Raw genomic sequence first — 18,361 nt, 5'->3', positions numbered from 1 at the left:
CCTTAAAAAAGGGTTCAGATTTTTAAAATTTTTATTGGGTCGCACCGAACCGTCCGGTTTGAGCATCACAAACAGGCTTGAGTAAAACCCCTGAATTTGTAGCTGAGGGGGTACCGGTAAAATTACTGCTGATGACAGAAGTCGTTGAATGGCTTCTTGTAAGGTACTTCTTGCAGCAGGTGAAGCTGGAAAGCCTGGCCTGAAGAACCTGCGAGGATGAAGTTCTTGAAATTCCAGGCGATACCCGTGTGAGACAAGATCCCTCACCCAAGGATCTACAAACTACCGAGCCCACACTTGAGCGAAGCGGAGCAACCGGACTTCGTCCCCCAAAGGAGGCCGCCAGTTATGCGGTGGGCTTCATGGTGGTAGTGCTTGCAGGCTGTGCTGCACTGGCTGCTGCTGCTGTCTTTTTGAACCTTCCACGATTTCCTCTGGTTGCTGTGGAAGCCCCTCTGCCTTTACCTCTGTATTTGGTAAGAAAGGACTGCAGAGCAGGCCCCGAATAGGTACGTCTATTAGTAGTAGGGGACGTCGAAGGCAAATAAGTGGGCTTTCCCACCGTGGCCTGAGAAATCCACTTATTAAGCTCCTCACCAAATAAGGCTTCCCTAGTGAAAGGGAGGTTCTCCACTCCCTTCTTAGAACCCGCATCTGCCAACCACTGTCTTAGCCATAAAGCTCTACGAACTGAGACCGCCAAGGCCTTCGTACGACCGTAAAGGAGACTGAGCTCTATAACAGCCTCACACATAAATTGCGCTGCATGCTGAATATGGTGCATTAGCATAAGGATATCTTCCTGAAGAAGAGAGTCAAAACTATTGATAGCAGAGTCCGACCATTTTCCAATTGCTCTCGCTATCCATCCACAGACCATCGTGGGGCGTTGCGGCTGCAGAATATAAAGATTTGAGGGTATTCTCAATCTTGCGGTCAGCTGGTTCTTTTAAAGAAATGGCCCCAGGTACAGGGAGCACTAATTTTCTGGATAGTCTGGAGACAGACATATCTACCAAAGGCGGATTCTCCCACACCTTCCTATTCTCTGCTGGGAAAGGTAATGGTATTTAACACCCTCTTGGGGATGAGGAATTTTTTTATCAGGGTTAACCCATGCCTATTTAGCTAGGGTTTCCAATTCTTTCGACTCTGGGAATGTGGCGGAGGTTTTAGGCAACACATTAAAATGCAATTCCTCCTGAGTGTCTGCTTCCTTATCCGGCATGTTAAGTACGTCATGTATAGCGTAAATAAGGGCCTCAACCCCTGGAGTTAGGGATCCTTCCTGTTACATTTCCACCTCTCCCTCCTCCCATTCCTGGGACTCTGAATCAGAGTCAGACTGCACAAGAGGAAGAGTACACTTGTGGGGAATCCTCAGAGGAGCCTGAGTGGGCTGTCAGAGATCGCTAGCAGCAGACCTTCCAGCATCAAAAGACTGTCTAAGGGCTTGACGTTCCTGCCCTGCAGTGGCTAATTCAGTCTTAATATCATCAAACATTGCTTTAAAAGACTCTACCCAATCTGGCCCACTATTTATACCCTGTGAGGGAACACTGCAGGGAATCATTATCTGGTGATGATGGTAGCATGTTGCATACATTACATAGAGGCCTTCTGACAGACATGTTGCTAAGTACCACACTTTAAACAACAATCAAATACAATTACAGTATTCACGATATCTAAATATATATATTTTTTGTACCCAGCTACAGCCTATTCCAGCCCCCTATAGCAGTGAACCGGACCTGGTATTAGGGAGAGTCAGGAGAGAAATGGGACCAGAACACTGACTCAGAGAGTCTATTTATAATATTGACACACTAAAGGTGCCTAAGTGCAGCTATATGCTGCTATACAGCTCCGCAGCCGGTTTACAACTCACAGCCTTGACCCCAGCAACAGCGATGGTGAAGCAGGAGCCTGTGTGTTTGCAGCATCTAAAATGGCGCTGCCCACTGCCTCTGGTCCCGCTCTCCTGGAAGCCCTGCCCCTAATATGGCGCACGGTCCCTCACTGTATTATACTGCCCTTGAAATGCAGTTTCTGCTTCTTAAAATCGCTTCTTACAGTCTGTTTTCTCCCTGAGGGCCCCAGAACGCACCTGGGAACCTTTATATGGACAGTTATGTCAGGGCTCGGCGGGCCAGGGACCGTCGTCCTCATGGCACCAAAATGATCGGGGGACCCGCTAACTGGGACGGGAGGCGGTCAAGATCCCGCTGGATGGGATCCCGGCGGTCGAAATACAGATGCAGGAATCCCGACCAACACAATCCCAACATATTCTCCCTCCGTGGGTGTCCACGACACCCATAGAGGGAGAATATAATAGTGTGCCGAGCATAGCGAGGCACCGTGCCCGAAGCGCAGCGAGCGAAGCGAGCCTGCAAGGGACCGCGTTCCGCTCTCCACCTCTGTCAGGATTGTGTGGTCGGGATTCCGGCGTCGGCATTTCGGCCGCCGGGATCCCGTCCACCGGGATTTAGTACTGATCCCGCTGGGACACCCGGTTTGTAATCACCACACCTTGGAAATGACTTCAGCAATGTTTCTCAGAGTGGCGGCTTGCGCTGCTGGTGTGGGCTCACACTGCCATTAGTGAGAGATCAGCACCTCAGGAGCTCTGTGTCCTGTCAGCAGGGAAACAAACCATTAACTCTCCATTAAGTTAGTTTGTTTCCCTCTCTGAGTCCCACGAAGCAGGTACACTGAATTGCCAGTCAGTGTACCTGTAAAATAACAAACTTAAGGAAAACCTGAAGAAAACTTCTTGTAGCTCTGAGAAAGTGCACCCGCCTCCTTTGGCACATTTTCAAAGACTGGGTCATGGGGAGGGGCAGAGAGGGAGGAGTCAGCACACAACAGAGTTTTACATGTGCCAGATGCTCCTGCAGACTACTCTATAGCCACAATACTAGGATTCCCCAGTATCCATGAAGGACGTTAGAGAAATGTTATTTAAACAGTAAGACCCCTATATTTTACAGCATACAGCAGTGTGCTTTTAATTTTTAACAACTGCACCCCTGAATTTTAATAGCATACAGGACCAGTGTAATGTTATTTAAACAGCAACTCCCGTATATTTTACAGCACACAGGAGCAGTGTGCTTTTAACTTTTAACAACTGCACCCCAAATTTTAATAGCATACAGGCCCAGTGTAATGTTATTTGAACAGCAGCACCCCTATATTTTACAGCATACAGGAGCTGTGTGCTTTTCATTTTTAACAACTGCACCCCTGAATTTTAATAGTATACAGGGCCAGTGTAATGTTATTTAAACAGCAGCACCTCTATATTTTACAGCATGCAGCAGTGTACTTTTAATTTTAAACTGCACCCCTGTATCATAATAGCATACATGCCTAGTGTATTGTTATTTGAACAGAAGCACCCCTATATTTTACAGCATACAGCAGTGTTCTTTTAATTTTTAACAACTGCACCCCTGAATTTTAATAGTATACAGGGCCAGTGTAATGTTATTTAAACAGCAGCACCTCTATATTTTACATCATGCAGCAGCGTACTTTTAATTTTAAACTGCACCCCTGTATCATAATAGCATACATGCCTAGTGTATTGTTATTTGAACAGAAGCACCCCTATATTTTACAGCATACAGCAGTGTTCTTTTAATTTTTAACAACTGCACCCATGAATTTTTATAGCATACAGCGCCAGTGTAATGTTATTTAAACAGCAGCACCCCTATATTTTACAGCATACAGCAGTGTTCTTTTAATTTTTAACAACTGCACCCATGAATTTTTATAGCATACAGCGCCAGTGTAATGTTATTTAAACAGCAGCACCCCTATATTTTACAGCATACAGCAGTGTTCTTTTAATTTTTAACAACTGCACCCCTGAATTTTAATAGCATACAGGGCCAGTGTAACATTATTTGAACAGCAACACTCTTATGTTTTACAGCATACAGCAGTGTGCTTTTAATTTTTAACAACTGCACCCCTGGATTTTAATAGCATACATGGCCGGTGTAATGTTATTTAACCAGCAGCACCCCTATATTTTACAGCATAAAGCAGTGTGCTTTTAATTTTTAACAACTGCACCCCTGAATTATAATAGTATAGAGGGCCAGTGTGGTGTTATTTAAACAGCAGCCCCTCTATATTTGGCAGCATACAGCAGTGTACTTTTAATTTTAAACAACTGCACCCCTGTATCATAATAGCATACATGCCCAGTGTTTAGTTAAACAGAAGCCCCCCTATATTTTACAGCATACAGGAGCTGTGTGCTTTTCAATTTTAACAACTGCACCCCTGAATTTTAATAGCATACAGGGCCAGTGTAATGTTATTTAAACAGCAACACCCCTATATTTTACAGCATACAGCAGTGTGCTTTTCATTATTAACAACTGCACCCCTGAATTTTAATAGCATATAGGGCCATCGTAACATCATTTGAACAGCAACACTCTTATGTTTTACAGCATACAGCAGCATGCTTTTAATTTTTAACATCTGCACCCCTGAATTTAAATAGCATACAGGGCCAGTTTAATGTTATTTAAACAGCAGCACCCCTATATTTTGCAGCATACAGCAGTCTGTTTTTATTTTTTAACAACTGCACCCCTGATTTTTTTTTTTATAGCATATAGGACCAGTGTGGTGTTATTTGAACAGCAAAACCCTTATGTTTTACAGCATACAGCAGTGTGCTTTTAATTTTTAACAACTGCACCCCTGAATTTTAATAGCATACAGGGCCAGTGTAATGTTATTTAAACAGCAGCACCCCCATATTTTACAGCATACAGCAGTGTGCTTTTAATTTTTAACAACTGCACCCCTGAATTTTAATAGCATACAGGGCCAGTGTAATGTTATTTAAACAGCAGCACCCCCATATTTTACAGCATACAGCAGTGTGCTTTTAATTTTTAATAACTGCACCCCTGAATTTTTACAACATACAGGGCCAGCAGCACTCATATTTTACAGCATAAAGGAGGACAGTACAACACAGTGAAAGCCAGGACAGCAACACCCATGTACAGCTGCAGCACATGAAACACCAGTGACAGCCAGGACAGCACCCCTAGCACAGCACAGGTATACCACAGTGACTGCAGCAGCACCCCTACAGAGCACACACTAACCTCACCCGACGCCACCACCCACAGGGAGAGACAGATGTCTGTCTCCCTCACTCTACAAGTCCGGACTGAAAATGGCGGTGATGGGCAGCTGTTTATATGGGATCCAAAACCCGTGAGAATCCGACAGCGGGATGATGACGTTTTGTCTCGTTCTGGTTTCCGAGTCTGGCGGGGGGGTTTGGGGAACCGATCCTGCTCATTTCTAGTGTATACCAATTGAAAGGATGAGAAGTTTCATCCTAAGGCAAATGGAGAGGGAGCATTTTCTGAGGTGAGCCAGGGCCCCCAAACCTTGTGAAAGAATTTTGAGGATTTTTTTAAGTAAACTGGTCATATAGTTCATACAATGTGTAAACCAAATTTAACATCATTTTGAATTTAATGAGGCAGAAGCCAGCTGTTCAGTAGCTATGGGACAAGTTGTAGCAAAACTGTGTGGTGTATTAATTTGTTTTGATGCTTGGTTGCTGTTGGGAGACCCAAAGGGAGAAGAAAAAATTTAGGTTCACACAAGATGCTTTTCATTTGCAAGGATAAGGCAAATACATCTTAGAATAAAATAAGTTATTTTGCAGCATAAAAACAAATACAGTACCTAACTCAGAGATTTCATCAACAGAAAAGCCGACAGATCCAAGGAATATTCTTGCTCAAGCCGTCTCCAATGTCATCTGTTCCATTGTCTTTGGGAATCGCTTTGAGTATGAAGACATGAAGTTTCTGAAGCTGCTTAACTTGTTTAATGAGTCTTTCCTACTGTTGAGCTCCACCTGGGGGCAGGTACTGTGCAATGCATAGTTCAGTGTTTTGGTTTAGTAAAGTTGTGTCTCTCTTGATCTCTTGGAATTTAGATCACATAGGGCCTAATTAGGAGATGGATATCTCTGATGTTTGATGATCTTTTTATGCACCAGATCTGTACTGTGCATGTGCAGATCTATGTCTGCGATGACAGTCACAGTGCTCCCTAATTTGGGTAAGGGAAAGTGGTGGCAATGCCCAATATTACAGAAAATAGGGGTGTGTGGATCCTATTTTCTGGGCATATCGAGAGCAGTGGCTGCATCCTCGGATGCAGCTTCATTGGTCTCGGCAGCTGGAAAACAATGGCTATCCTGAGTAACCCGAGGTTTAATCAGATGATCAATGTTCATACAGATGATCCAATGAAGCTCAATGGAAGCATCTGCTTACACAAGGTACCTCTAATGGCAGTAGAATATTTTTATACAGTGTCCAAATATGCAACTGCTATAGGAACTGCATCCAGCTCTGATTCGGGCCCACAGTCGATTGTGTTATATCCACCCAAAGCAAAGGAACTTATTTTCTTCTTTGAACCAATATTCATGAGAATGCAGCCTTGGTCATGCGTCCTGAATATTAGCGGTGATGTGCCTCAGTGATGTCAATGATTCCTGCAACTTGATAGGCTGCGTTTTTTTACATAACCTCATGAAAAGGAATCAAGTAAAACAGTTAGTTCACCCATTGTGTGTAAATGACAGCTGTTCTCTGAACACTTTAAAAACAGAACCATGGATGCATTAAAGAAGAGTATCTAGTACACACATTTTATCCATGTGATAGACAACTTAACAGTAAAATGATTTCACTTTAAGATATTTACTTGTTCACTATTGTTTGTTCTCCTTCAAATTAAATTTAGAAAAACATGGTTCAATCTGTCACAATATGCCTACAGTATACAGTAAATCCGTGCCCAAGGCATTGCTTATCAACTGTGTGAATGACCAACTCTCACAGACCATGTTTGGAGAATCTGTAGATCTCCATCCGTGGGATGTTTCTGACCAGGAAATCCTGCTCAGTATATGGATGGTGTCACCTCTCAGAATTTTTTAACAATCTGGAAACAATGAAAAACCCGAAATTGAATTAAATAATTTGTTTCTGTTCCACCATCAGTGATAATGAAGTGAAGGGATGTACAAAGCACTGAATAATGTTTCTATTTAGCTACAGGAAATAATTCCTACAGTTATGGACCATATTCCTGGACCCCATCAGAGAATAAATCCAATTATTGAGACACTGCTGGAATTTGTGTCTGAGAGAGTCAAAATGAACCAGGCTACAGTGGACCCAAGTTCACCCAGAGACTACATTGATTGCTTCATCACCAAAATGCAACAGGTGTATTTAAACTCTTTAACTAATAATTAATGTCAACACTTTTCTGCATTTTTGAAGTCTCACTGAAATGATTAGTTGCAGACAATGATGTATAATCTTAATAAAAAATGCAAGGGACGTACCTGTCATATGGGTAAGAATATTCTGGTGCAAAATTGGCAGCGGGAAGGGGATATAGTAAAAATTTTAACATTCATAATGCTGACATCAGTGTCGACAGTTATGATGCCATATTGTTAAAATGTTGACATTGAACATGTTGGCATGTGTAGACTGTTGACATGTTCACAATGTCAACATGTGAAATGCCATCAGTCTGCGCAGCAGCGAAGGGTTGGGGTTAGTCTGCAGGAGGAAAGCTTAGGGTAAGACAGCAGGAGGGGAGGTTAAGGTAAGGCTACTGGAGGTGAGGAATAGGGTTAAGTGTTAGGTATACTGGAACCACCACTTGATCCACCAAAAATCCTCATGAGCTAACAACCGGGCCCCAGAAGACATTGTGGGAGCCACAAAACTTGCCAAACCAGGTAAATCACCACTAGACTCTCAGGGACATTTTGTTTAATCATGTCAACATTTCATCAGTGTTGAATGTCGACCTGGTTAAGGTTGACATTATGAGCATGTCAACATTATGACCGTGTGAACATTCTCATGTCAACATTATGAATGACATGATGAATATCGACAAAATCTATCACAACTGTTGAAAGCAGGTTAAATAATTACGCAAAATAGTAGGTTTGACTGTACTATAGAGAGAATTTGGTTTAGGCTAGCATGAAAATACTTATAGTTTAAACAATATGATATATACAAGAATTGTGGAAGTGTTCTCAGCTAAAACTGAAAAAACTATAAATTCCTTTTTTACTATTTCAAAATATATTTTAACACAGGTGTTAAGCTGGCTATACCTAAAGATTTATTGTCCAATCTGGCAGGTTGGAATAAAAATCTGGAAATGTATTAGTGCAAATGACAAGTGACCATTTGCTCCAAAATGCCTAAAAACTGTCAAAAACAGTTGTTCAGACAAATTGGTTAAATCTATTGAATGTAACCAAATTATATGATTGACAATTTTTGGCTGTTTTTCAATGTTTGGCAGCAAATGGTCATATGTTATTTTTTCCGATACATTACCAGATTTTCATTCCAACCAGCCAGATTGGACACTAATTCTATAGGTGTATGGCCCAGTTAAGATTTAATATTGTGCTTTAGTAGTATTTCAGGTAATATAATTGCTCAATCCAATACATCTAAAAGCGTAGGTTTGGGTGGAGTTTAGTGGGATGAAACTAAAAAACAAACAAACAAACAAACAAACAAACCAAAAAACATACTGTAGTTTCCATGCTCCTGTCATCAGATGAATCAGTGTGATGACTTCAAGTGAATCCCCCCCTTAATAGACCTTGATATATAGACCCTGCATATACAGTGTAGATCGGGTAGTATGTTATGCCAGCATGCTGGCAGCTGGACGAACACAAATGAGCCCCTTACAGGCTCTCTGCGCTTGCTATGCACGCCATGCTATTTATTCTCCCTCCAGGGGGGTCGCGGACCACCAAGAGGGAGAATAGTTGCCGGTATGCCGGGTGTCAGGATTCCGACGCCGGTATACTGAGCGCCGGGAACCCAACAGCCGGCATATTGAATACCACCTGTGTAGATGAATAAACCCAAATGAATGGTTGCCAAACATCAATATGAAAAACAATAAATACTACAATATATCCAAAACATTAAATCACTTTTCTCTCAAATTTCAAAAAGACGTGATCTTCTTACATCTGCCCCACCTGCAGTGCAACATGGTTTTGCCCAGTTGCTTTCTTTTTTGCTTTACTTACAAACATGAATCAGACCCAGTGTGCAAATACATATGTGCCCATGGGCCTTATTCAGACCTGTTCGCTGGGCAGTGATTTTTGCAGTCCTGTGATCAGGTAGTTGCCGACTACAGGGGGAGGGTTATTTGTGCGTGCTGGTGTGCGATCGCATGTGCTGGAGAACTGCACAAACAGCATTTTGTGCAGTCTCTGCACGGCCCAGGACTTACTCACCCACTGCGATGATCAGGGTTGGAGCTGACGTCATGAATACTCCCACAAAACACTGGCTCCCTCCAGCATTTTTCCAGACACTCCCTAGAAACGGTCAGTTGCCACCCACAAACGCCCTCTTCCTGTCGATCTTCTTGCGTTTGCCGGTGCAATTGGATTTCTCGTACCATCCCGTCACTGACCGGCATTCCCCGCCTCTGTAGACTGTCACGCCTGTGCATTGCGGTGCATACACATGTGCAGTTCAGACCTGATAGCCTGCTGTGCGAAAACGCACAGCAGCGATCTGGTCTGAATTACCCCCCATGTTCTAGCAATCTAGTTGATGCTTGTGAATGCCTTAATAACAATGAATGGAGCTTCCTTCAACTCCAGGGCACAGGATGTGTTCTTGCTCACCTTTGTGAGTGAGATTTAAGCTGTTTTTTTTTTTTGTGTGCTTTATATGCACGAGATGGTTGTTTTAGCATTTGTATCAATACTGGTGAAGAAATGCCTTTGATACACTTAAAGCTAAGATTTCTGCAGTGTATCTACATTCATACATACTAGAGGAATGTATCATGGTCACAGCATACAGGTAAAAATAAGATTTGAAACCTACCGGAATTTTTTTTTTCTCCTAGTCCGTAGAGGATGCTGGGGACTCCGTAAGGACCAAGGGGAATAGACGGGCTCTGCAGGAGACATGGGCACTAAAAAAGAACTTTAGGTATGGGTGTGCACTGGCTCCTCCCTCTATGCCCCTCCCCCAGACCTCAGTTAGAGAAACTGTGCCCAGAGGAGACATACAGTACGAGGAAAGGATTTTGGAAATCCAAGGGCAAGATTTATACCAGCCACACCATTCACACCGTATAACATGGGATATATGAACCAGTCAACAGTATGAAACAAAAACAGTATCAGTCCAAGACTGATCCAAACTGAAACATAACCCTTATGTAAGCAACAACTATATACAAGTCTTGCAGGATGTTGTCCGCACTGGGACGGGCGCCCAGCATCCCCTACGGACTAGGAGAAAAAGATTTACCGGTAGGTTTAAAATCTTATTTTCTCTTACGTCCTAGAGGATGCTGGGGACTCCGTAAGGACCATAGGGATTATACCAAAGCTCCAAAACGGGCGGGAGAGTGCGGATGACTCTGCAGCACCGAATGAGCAAACATGAGGTCCTCCTCAGCCAGGGTATCAAACTTGTAGAATTTAGCAAAAGTGTTTGAACACGACCAAGTCGCCGCTCTGCAAAGTTGTAATGCCGAGACGCCTCGGGCAGCCCCCCAAGAAGAGCCCACCTTCCTAGTGGAATGGGCCTTTACCGAATTCGGTAACAGCAATTCAGCCGTAGAATGAGCCTGCTGAATCGTGTTACAGATCCAGCGAGCAATAGTCTGCTTAGAAGCAGGAGCGCCAACCTTGCTGGCTGCATACAGGATAAACAGGGCCTCTGTTTTCCTAACCCGAACCGTTCTGGCCACATAAATTTTCAATGCCCTGACCACATCCAGGGACTCGGAATCCTCCACGTCCCTTGTAGCCACAGGCACCCAATAGGTTGGTTCATATGAAAGGAAGAAACCACCTTAGGCAAACATTGAGGACGAGTCCGCAACTCAGCTCTATCCACATGGAAAATCAGATAAGGGCTTTTGTGAGACAAAGCCGCCAACTCCGACACTCGCCGCGCCGAAGCCAAGGCCAATAACATGACCACCTTCCAAGTGAGATACTTCAATTCAACTGTTTGAAGAGGTTCAAACCAGTGAGACTTAAGAAACTGTAACACCACGTTAAGGTCCCATGGTGCCACCGAAGTCACAAAAGGAGGCTGGATATGCAGCACCCCTTTCACGAAAGTCTGGACTTCTGGAAGAGAAGCCAATTCCTTTTGAAAGAAAATGGATAGGGCTGAAATCTGAACCTTAATGGAGCCTAACTTTAGGCACAAATTCACTCCAGTTTGCAGGAAGTGGAGAAAACGGCCCAGATGGAATTCTTCCGGAGGAGCAGTCTTGGCTTCGCACCAAGACACATACTTCCTCTAGATACGGTGATAATGTTTCGATGTCACCTCCTTCCTAGCCTTTATCAGAGTAGGAATGACCTCCTCTGGAATGCCCTTCTCCGCTAGGATCCTGCATTCAACCGCCATGCCGTCAAACGCAGTCGCTGTAAGTCCTGGAACAGACAGGGCCCTTGTTGTAACAGGTCTTCCCTGAGAGGAAGAGGCCACGGATCTTCTGTGAGCATTTCCTGCAGATCCGGATACCAGGCCCTTCAAGGCCAATCTGGAACAATGAGAATTGTCCGAATCCCTCTTCGTCTTATGATTCTCAGTATCTTTGAGATGAGAGGAAGAGGAGGAAACACATAGACCGACTGAAACACCCACGGTGTCACCAGTGCATCCACGGCAACCACCTGAGGGTCCCTTGACCTGGCACAATATCTCGGAAGTTTCTTGTTGAGACGTGAAGCCATCATTTCTATTTGAGGAAGTCCCCACAGACTTGCAATTTCTGCGAAGACTTCCTGATGAAGTCCCCACTCTCCTGGATGCAGATCGTGTCTGCTTAGGAAGTCTGCTTCCCAGTTGTCCACTCCCGGAATGAAGACTGCTGTCAGAGTGCTTACATGACTCTCCGCCCATCAAAGAATCTTTGAGGCTTCTGCCATTGCCACTCTGCTCCTTGTGCCGCCTTGGCGGTTTACATGAGCCACTGCTGTGATGTTGTCTGACTGAATCAGAACTGGTAGACCTCGAAGTAAGGTCTCCGCTTGACGAAGGCCATTGTATATGGCCCTTAATTCCAGTACGTTCATGTGTAGACACGCTTCCTAGCTTGACCACAGACCTTGGAAGTTTCTTCCCTGTGCGACTGCTCCCCATAATCGGAGGCTCGCGTCCGTGGTTACCAGAACCCAGTCCTGAATGCCGAACCTGCGACCCTCTAGAAGGTGAGCACTCTGCAGCCACCACAGGAGAGATACCCTGGCCCTGGGGGACAGTCGGATCATCTGATGAATCTGTAGATGTGACCCGGACCACTTGTCCAGAAGGTCCCACTGAAAAGTCCTTGCATGGAACCTGCCGAATGGAATGAACTCGTAAGACGCCACCATTTTTCCCAGAACTCGAGTGCAGTGATGTACCGACACCCTGTCTGGCTTTAACAGGTCCCTGACCAAGCTCTGAAGTTCCTGGGCCTTTTCCATCGGAAGAAAGACCCTCTTTTGTTCCTTGTCCAGAATCATGCCTAAGAAAGGCAATCGGGTCGTTGGAACTAACTGTGACTTCGGTAGATTGAGAATCCAACCGTGTTGTTGCAACACCCTCAGGGAGAGTGACACGCTGTCCAGCAACTGTTCTCTCAATCTCGCTTTTATCAGGAGATCGTACAAGTATGGGATAATTGTGACACCCTGCTTGAGCAGGAGCACCATCATTTCTGGCATTAATTTGGTAAAAATCCTCGGGGCCGTGGAAAGCCCAAACGACAACGTCTGAAATTGGTAATGACAATCCTGCACAACAAATCTCAGGAACGCCTGATGAGGTTGATATATGGGGACATGAAGGTATGCATCCTTTATGTCTAGGGACACCATATAATCTCCCCCTTCCAGGCTTGCGATGACCGCTCTGAGCGATTCCATCTTGAACTTGAACCTCTTTAAGTATAGGTTTAAGGATTTTAAATTCAGAATGGGTCTGACCGAACCGTCCGGTTTCGGGACCACAAACAGGGTTGAGTAATAGCCCATCCCCTGCTGCAGCAGGGGAACTTTGACCACCACTTGTTGAAGGCACAACTTTTGAATTGCTGCCAAAACTACCTCCCTCTCTGGGGAAGAAGTCGGCAGTGCCAATTTGAAAAACCGATGAGGAGGCACCTCTTCGAATTCCAGCTTGTACCCCTGGGCAACAATGTCTATTGCCCAGGGATCCACCTGAGAGTGAACCCAGACCTGGCTGAAAAGACGAAGACGTGCCCCCACTGGAGCGGACTCCCCCAGCGGAGCCCCAGCGTCATGCGGTGGATTTAGTAGAAGCCGAGGAGGACTTCTGTTCCTGGGAACTGGCTGTAGCTGGCAGCTTTTTCCCCTTGCCCTTACCTCTGGCAAGAAAGGAAGATCTCCGAGCTCTCTTGGATTTATGCGACCGAAAGGACTGCATCTGATAATGTGGCGCTTTCTTAGGCTGTGAGGAAACATAAGGTAAAAAAGCTGATTTACCGGCAGTAGCCGTGGAAACTAGGTCTGTGAGACCTTTCCCAAACAATTCCTCACCCTTGTAAGGCAAAACCTCCATATGCCGTTTCGATTCGGCATCACCCGTCCACTGTCGGGTCCACAGTGCTCGCCTGGCAGAAATCGCCATAGCGTTCGCTCTGGAACCCAGTATGCCCACATCCCTCTGAGCCTCTCTCATATAAAGGACCGCATCCTTAATATGGCCCAGGGTCAACAAAATAGTTTTCTTATCCATCGTATCAATATCAGCAGATAAGGAATCGGTCCACGCTATTACAGCGCTACAAACCCGAGTAATGTACCAGTATGTGTGTAAATTGACTTCAAGGTAGTCTCCTGCTTGCGATCAGCAGGATCCCTGAGGGTTGCGGTATCCTGAGAACGGCAGCGCCACCTTTTTAGAAAGGCGCGTCAATGCTTTGTCCACCCTTGGGGAGGATTCCCACTGTAACCTGTCCTTGATCGGGAAAGGATACGCCATAAGAATCCTTTTGGGAATCTGCAGTTTCTTGTCTGGAGTTTCCCATGCACTTTCAAATAACTCATTTAATTCAAAAGAAGGTGAAAAAGTAACTTCAGGCTTCTTTTCTTTAAACATGTGGACCCTTGGATTAGGTACAGCGGGGTCATCTATAATATGCAGTACATCCTTTATAGCAATAATCATATAATGAATACTCTTTGCCAATTTTGTCTGCAACCTCGCATCATCATAATCGACACTGGATTCAGAATCCGTGTCGGTATCTGTGTCTACTACTGGAGAAAGTGGGCGTTTATGAGACCCAGAAGGCCCCGTGACATAGGGAAAGGCAGGGCATGACCCCCTGTACTCTGCTTTGTCCAAACATTTGTGCAATAAATTTACATTTGCATTTAAAACATTCCACATATCCAACCAGTCCTGCGTCGGCGTTGCCGACGGAGACACCACACTCATGCGCTCCACCTCATCCCTAGGAGAGCCTTCCGCCTCAGACATGCCGACACGCATGTACCGATACTGCACACACTTAGGGAAATCTCTAATCTGGAGACAGATCCCCCACAAGGCCCTTTGGAGAGACAGAGAGAGAGTATGCCAGCACACACCCAGCGCCAATAACCCTGGAAAAAATTACCCAGATATAGCGCTCTTTTTATATATATACTGCGCCAAATATGTTCCCCCCCTTCTTTAAAACCCTCTGTCACCGGTGATCAGCAGGGGAGAGTCCGGGGAGCCAGCTTCTCAGCGTGTGCTGTGGAGAAAATGGCGCTGGTGAGTGCTGAGGAACAAGCTCCTCCCCCTCAGTGGCGGGCTTCGTTCCGCTCTTTTTTACAAACTGGCAGGGAATTCTCATAAATAACACAAAATAAAGTGTATATATCTATATAGCCAGTCCTAGAGGTATAACATTGCTGTCCAGGGCGCCCCCCCTGCGCCCTGCACCCAACAGTGTGCGCTGTGTGTGTTGTGTGGGAGCAATGGCGCGTTAACTGCGCGTTACCTCTGTGAAGCTCTGAAGTCTTCTGCCGCCTCTGAAGTCTTCTGTCTTCCTATACTCACCCGGCTTCTATCTTCTGGCTCTGCGAGGAGGACGGCGGCGCGGCTCCAGGACGAACCGCAAGGGGAGACCTGCGTTCTGACTCCCTCTGGAGCTAATGATGTCCAGTAGCCTAAGAAGCAGAGCCTAGCATTTAAGTAGGTCTGCTTCTCTCTCCTCAGTCCCACAATGCAGGGAGCCTGTTGCCAGCAGGTCTCCCTGAAAAATAAAAAACCTAACAAAATACTTTTCTCCAGGAAACTCAGGAGAGCTCCCTGTAATGCACCCTATCTCCTCTGGGCACAAGATCGAACTGAGGTCTGGGGGAGGGGTATAGAGGGAGGAGCCAGTGCACACCCATACCTAAAGTTCTTTTTTATTGCCCATGTCTCCTGCGGAGCCGTCTATTCCCTATGGTCCTTACGGAGTCCCCAGCATCCTCTAGGACATAAGAGAAAATATGCCCACTTGTAGCTGTGTTTTTTGTTGTTTAGGTGTAATTTTATGTTCAGCCCACTGGACTCTTGGCAATAAACGCTATGTGATATTTTGGTAACTTTTATATATGTTTTATACATCTGTATCTATATGTATTTAGTTTAGATTTTTTTGATTTTCCTGCTGATAGGAAAGCTGGATAAAATGAGATTCACTGATACTGTTTTACCATCTTACAATACCTGTTTGACTCTCAGGAGAATAAAGACGCCACTTCTGAATTTAACATGAAGAACTTGCTGATGACTGTCCTCAATTTATTCTTTGCTGGGACAGAGACAGTTGGTACAACATTAAGACACGGATTCCTCATCATTCTGAAATACCCAGAGATACAAGGTGACATTCAAATTAGTTTTTACTGTCATATTATTATTATTATTATTAACAGTCTCTTATATAGCGCAGCATATTGCATTGCGCTTTACAATTAGAACAACAGTAATAGAACAAAACTGGGCAAAAACAGACAGACACAGAGGTAGGAAGGCCCTGCTCACAATCTTACAATCTATAGGGAAATAGGCATTGATACACAAGGATAGATGCTACCTGTTACATAATGGTCCACCAGATTGCTAGGTTCTTAATGGGTTTTATGATATGATCACCAAGCAATGTTGGAAGACAAAATGTGAGGTTATGTGTACTGTACAGAGAGGATGTGATTAGATAAGATTAGATAGGGAAGCACTGAAGGTTATGTGGGTGGGTCTGGAATGTGATAGGCTTGTCTGAAGAGGTGAGTTTTCAGGGAACGATTAAAGGTTTGGAGACTAGAGGTGAGTCTTATTGTGCATGGGAGGGCATTCCACAGAGTGGGTGAAGCCCGGATAAAGTCCTGTAATTTTTAGTGGGAACATGTAATACGTGTGGATGAGAGACACAGATCTTGTGCAGAGCGGAGAGGTCTGGTAGGGAGATATTTTGAGATGAGTGAGGAGATGTATGTTGGTGCAGTTTGGTTAATAGTAGAGATGTGCACCGGAAATTTTTCGGGTTTTGTGTTTTGGTTTTGGATTCGGTTCCGCGGCCGTGTTTTGGATTCAGACGCGTTTTGGCAAAACCTCACCGAATTTTTATTGTCAGATTCGGGTGTGCTTTGGATTCGGGTGTTTTTTTTTTCAAAAACCCTTCAAAAACAGCTTAAATCATAAAATTTGGGGGTAATTTTGATCCTATAGTATTATTAACCTCAATAACCACAATTTCCACTCATTTCCAGTCTATTCTGAACACCTCACACCTCACAATATTATTTTTAGTCCTAAAATTTGCACCGAGGTAGCTGGATCACTAAGCAAAGCGACCCAAGAGGGTGGCACAAACACCTGGCCATCTAGGAGTGGCACTGCAGTGTCAGACAGGATGGCACTTAAAACAATTGGCCCCAAACAGCACATGATGCACTGTGGTCGCTGGATGGTTAAGCTAAGCGACACAAACACCTCAATATCACAGGAATTATTTGTTCTAATCAATGGTATTATTGGTCCAAATCACTGGAAGAAAATTACAAAATCACTGGAATTATTCGTTCTAATCAATGATATTATTGGTCCAAATCACTGGAAGAAAATGACAAAATCACTGGAATTATTCGTTCTAATCAATGGTATTATTGGTCTAAATCACTGGAAGAAAATGGAATGGATGGATACTTGCAGTGACACAGAGCTGCAAGATACAGCAATGGCCTACTGTACACAACTATATACTGTTGGGTCACCAAAATGCTGCACTGTAATACTATATACACTGCTCACAAAAATGCAGCACAGATATGGAATGGATACTTGCAGTGACACAGAGCTGCAAGATACAGCAATGGCCTACTGTACTGTACTACTATAAGTATAATTAATTATATACTGATGGTCCCCAGTCCTCACAATAAAGCACACTGAGCACAGATATTTGCAGCACACTGAGCACAGATATGGAGCGTTTTCAGGCAGAGAACGTAGATATTTTAAGCACACTGAGCACAGATATTTGCAGCACACTGAGCACAGATATTTGCAGCACACTGAGTACAGATTATGGAGCTTTTCAGGGAAAGAACGCAGCCACGTCCTCTCCGTTCAATCTCCAATGCACGAGTGAAAATGGCGGCGACGTGCGGGTCTTTATATAGAATACGAATCTCGTGAGAATCCAACAGCGGGATGATGACGTTCGGCCTTGTTCGGGTTAACCGAGCAAGGCAGGAAGATCCGAGGCTGCCTCGGAGCTGTGTAAAATGGGTGAAGTTCGGGGGGGTTCGGATCTCGAGGAACCGAACCCGCTCATCTCTAGTTAATAGCCTTGTATGTAAGTAACAGTATTTTTATTGAATACGGTAGAATACCGGTAGCCAATGGAGGGACTGACAGAGCGGATCTGGAGACGATGAACGTCTAGTGAGGAAGATTAGCGTTGCAGCTGCAATCAAAATGGATTGTAGTGGTGAGAGCCTATGTTTGGGAAGACCAGTAAGGAGACTATCGCAATTATCAATGCAGGAGCTGATGAGTGCATGAATTAGAGTTTTATCAGTGTTTTGTGTAAGATAAGGACATATTTGAATATGTTTTTTAGATGCATGTAACATGATTTGGAGACAGATTTAATGTGCAGAACAAAGGACAGTTCAGAGTCAAGGATCACACCTAGGCAGCAAGCTTGTGGGGTAGGGTGGATAATCGCATTGTCAACA

General features: G+C 44.5%; 1 protein-coding gene across 2 annotated transcripts in view; it reads left to right on the top strand.

The window, feature by feature from the left end:
- LOC134949275 (cytochrome P450 2G1-like) overlaps positions 1–18,361 on the top strand; it is a 58,799-nt gene that overhangs the window by 11,997 nt on the left and 28,441 nt on the right. The window contains exons 4-6 of one of the 2 annotated variants that reach the window (XM_063937770.1): positions 5,770–5,930; positions 7,131–7,307; positions 15,861–16,002. In XM_063937770.1, coding sequence (XP_063793840.1) covers positions 5,770–5,930; positions 7,131–7,307; positions 15,861–16,002 — 480 coding nt within the window. The remainder of the gene's footprint in view (positions 1–5,769; positions 5,931–7,130; positions 7,308–15,860; positions 16,003–18,361) is intronic. The other variant, XM_063937771.1, reaches the window with a different exon arrangement.

This window comes from Pseudophryne corroboree, chromosome 8 (genome assembly GCF_028390025.1).
Source record: "Pseudophryne corroboree isolate aPseCor3 chromosome 8, aPseCor3.hap2, whole genome shotgun sequence".
NCBI classification, from domain to species: Eukaryota; Metazoa; Chordata; class Amphibia; order Anura; family Myobatrachidae; genus Pseudophryne; species Pseudophryne corroboree.
The sequence above is the reverse complement of the archived record's forward strand: the minus strand, read 5'-3'. Positions and strand labels throughout refer to the sequence as shown.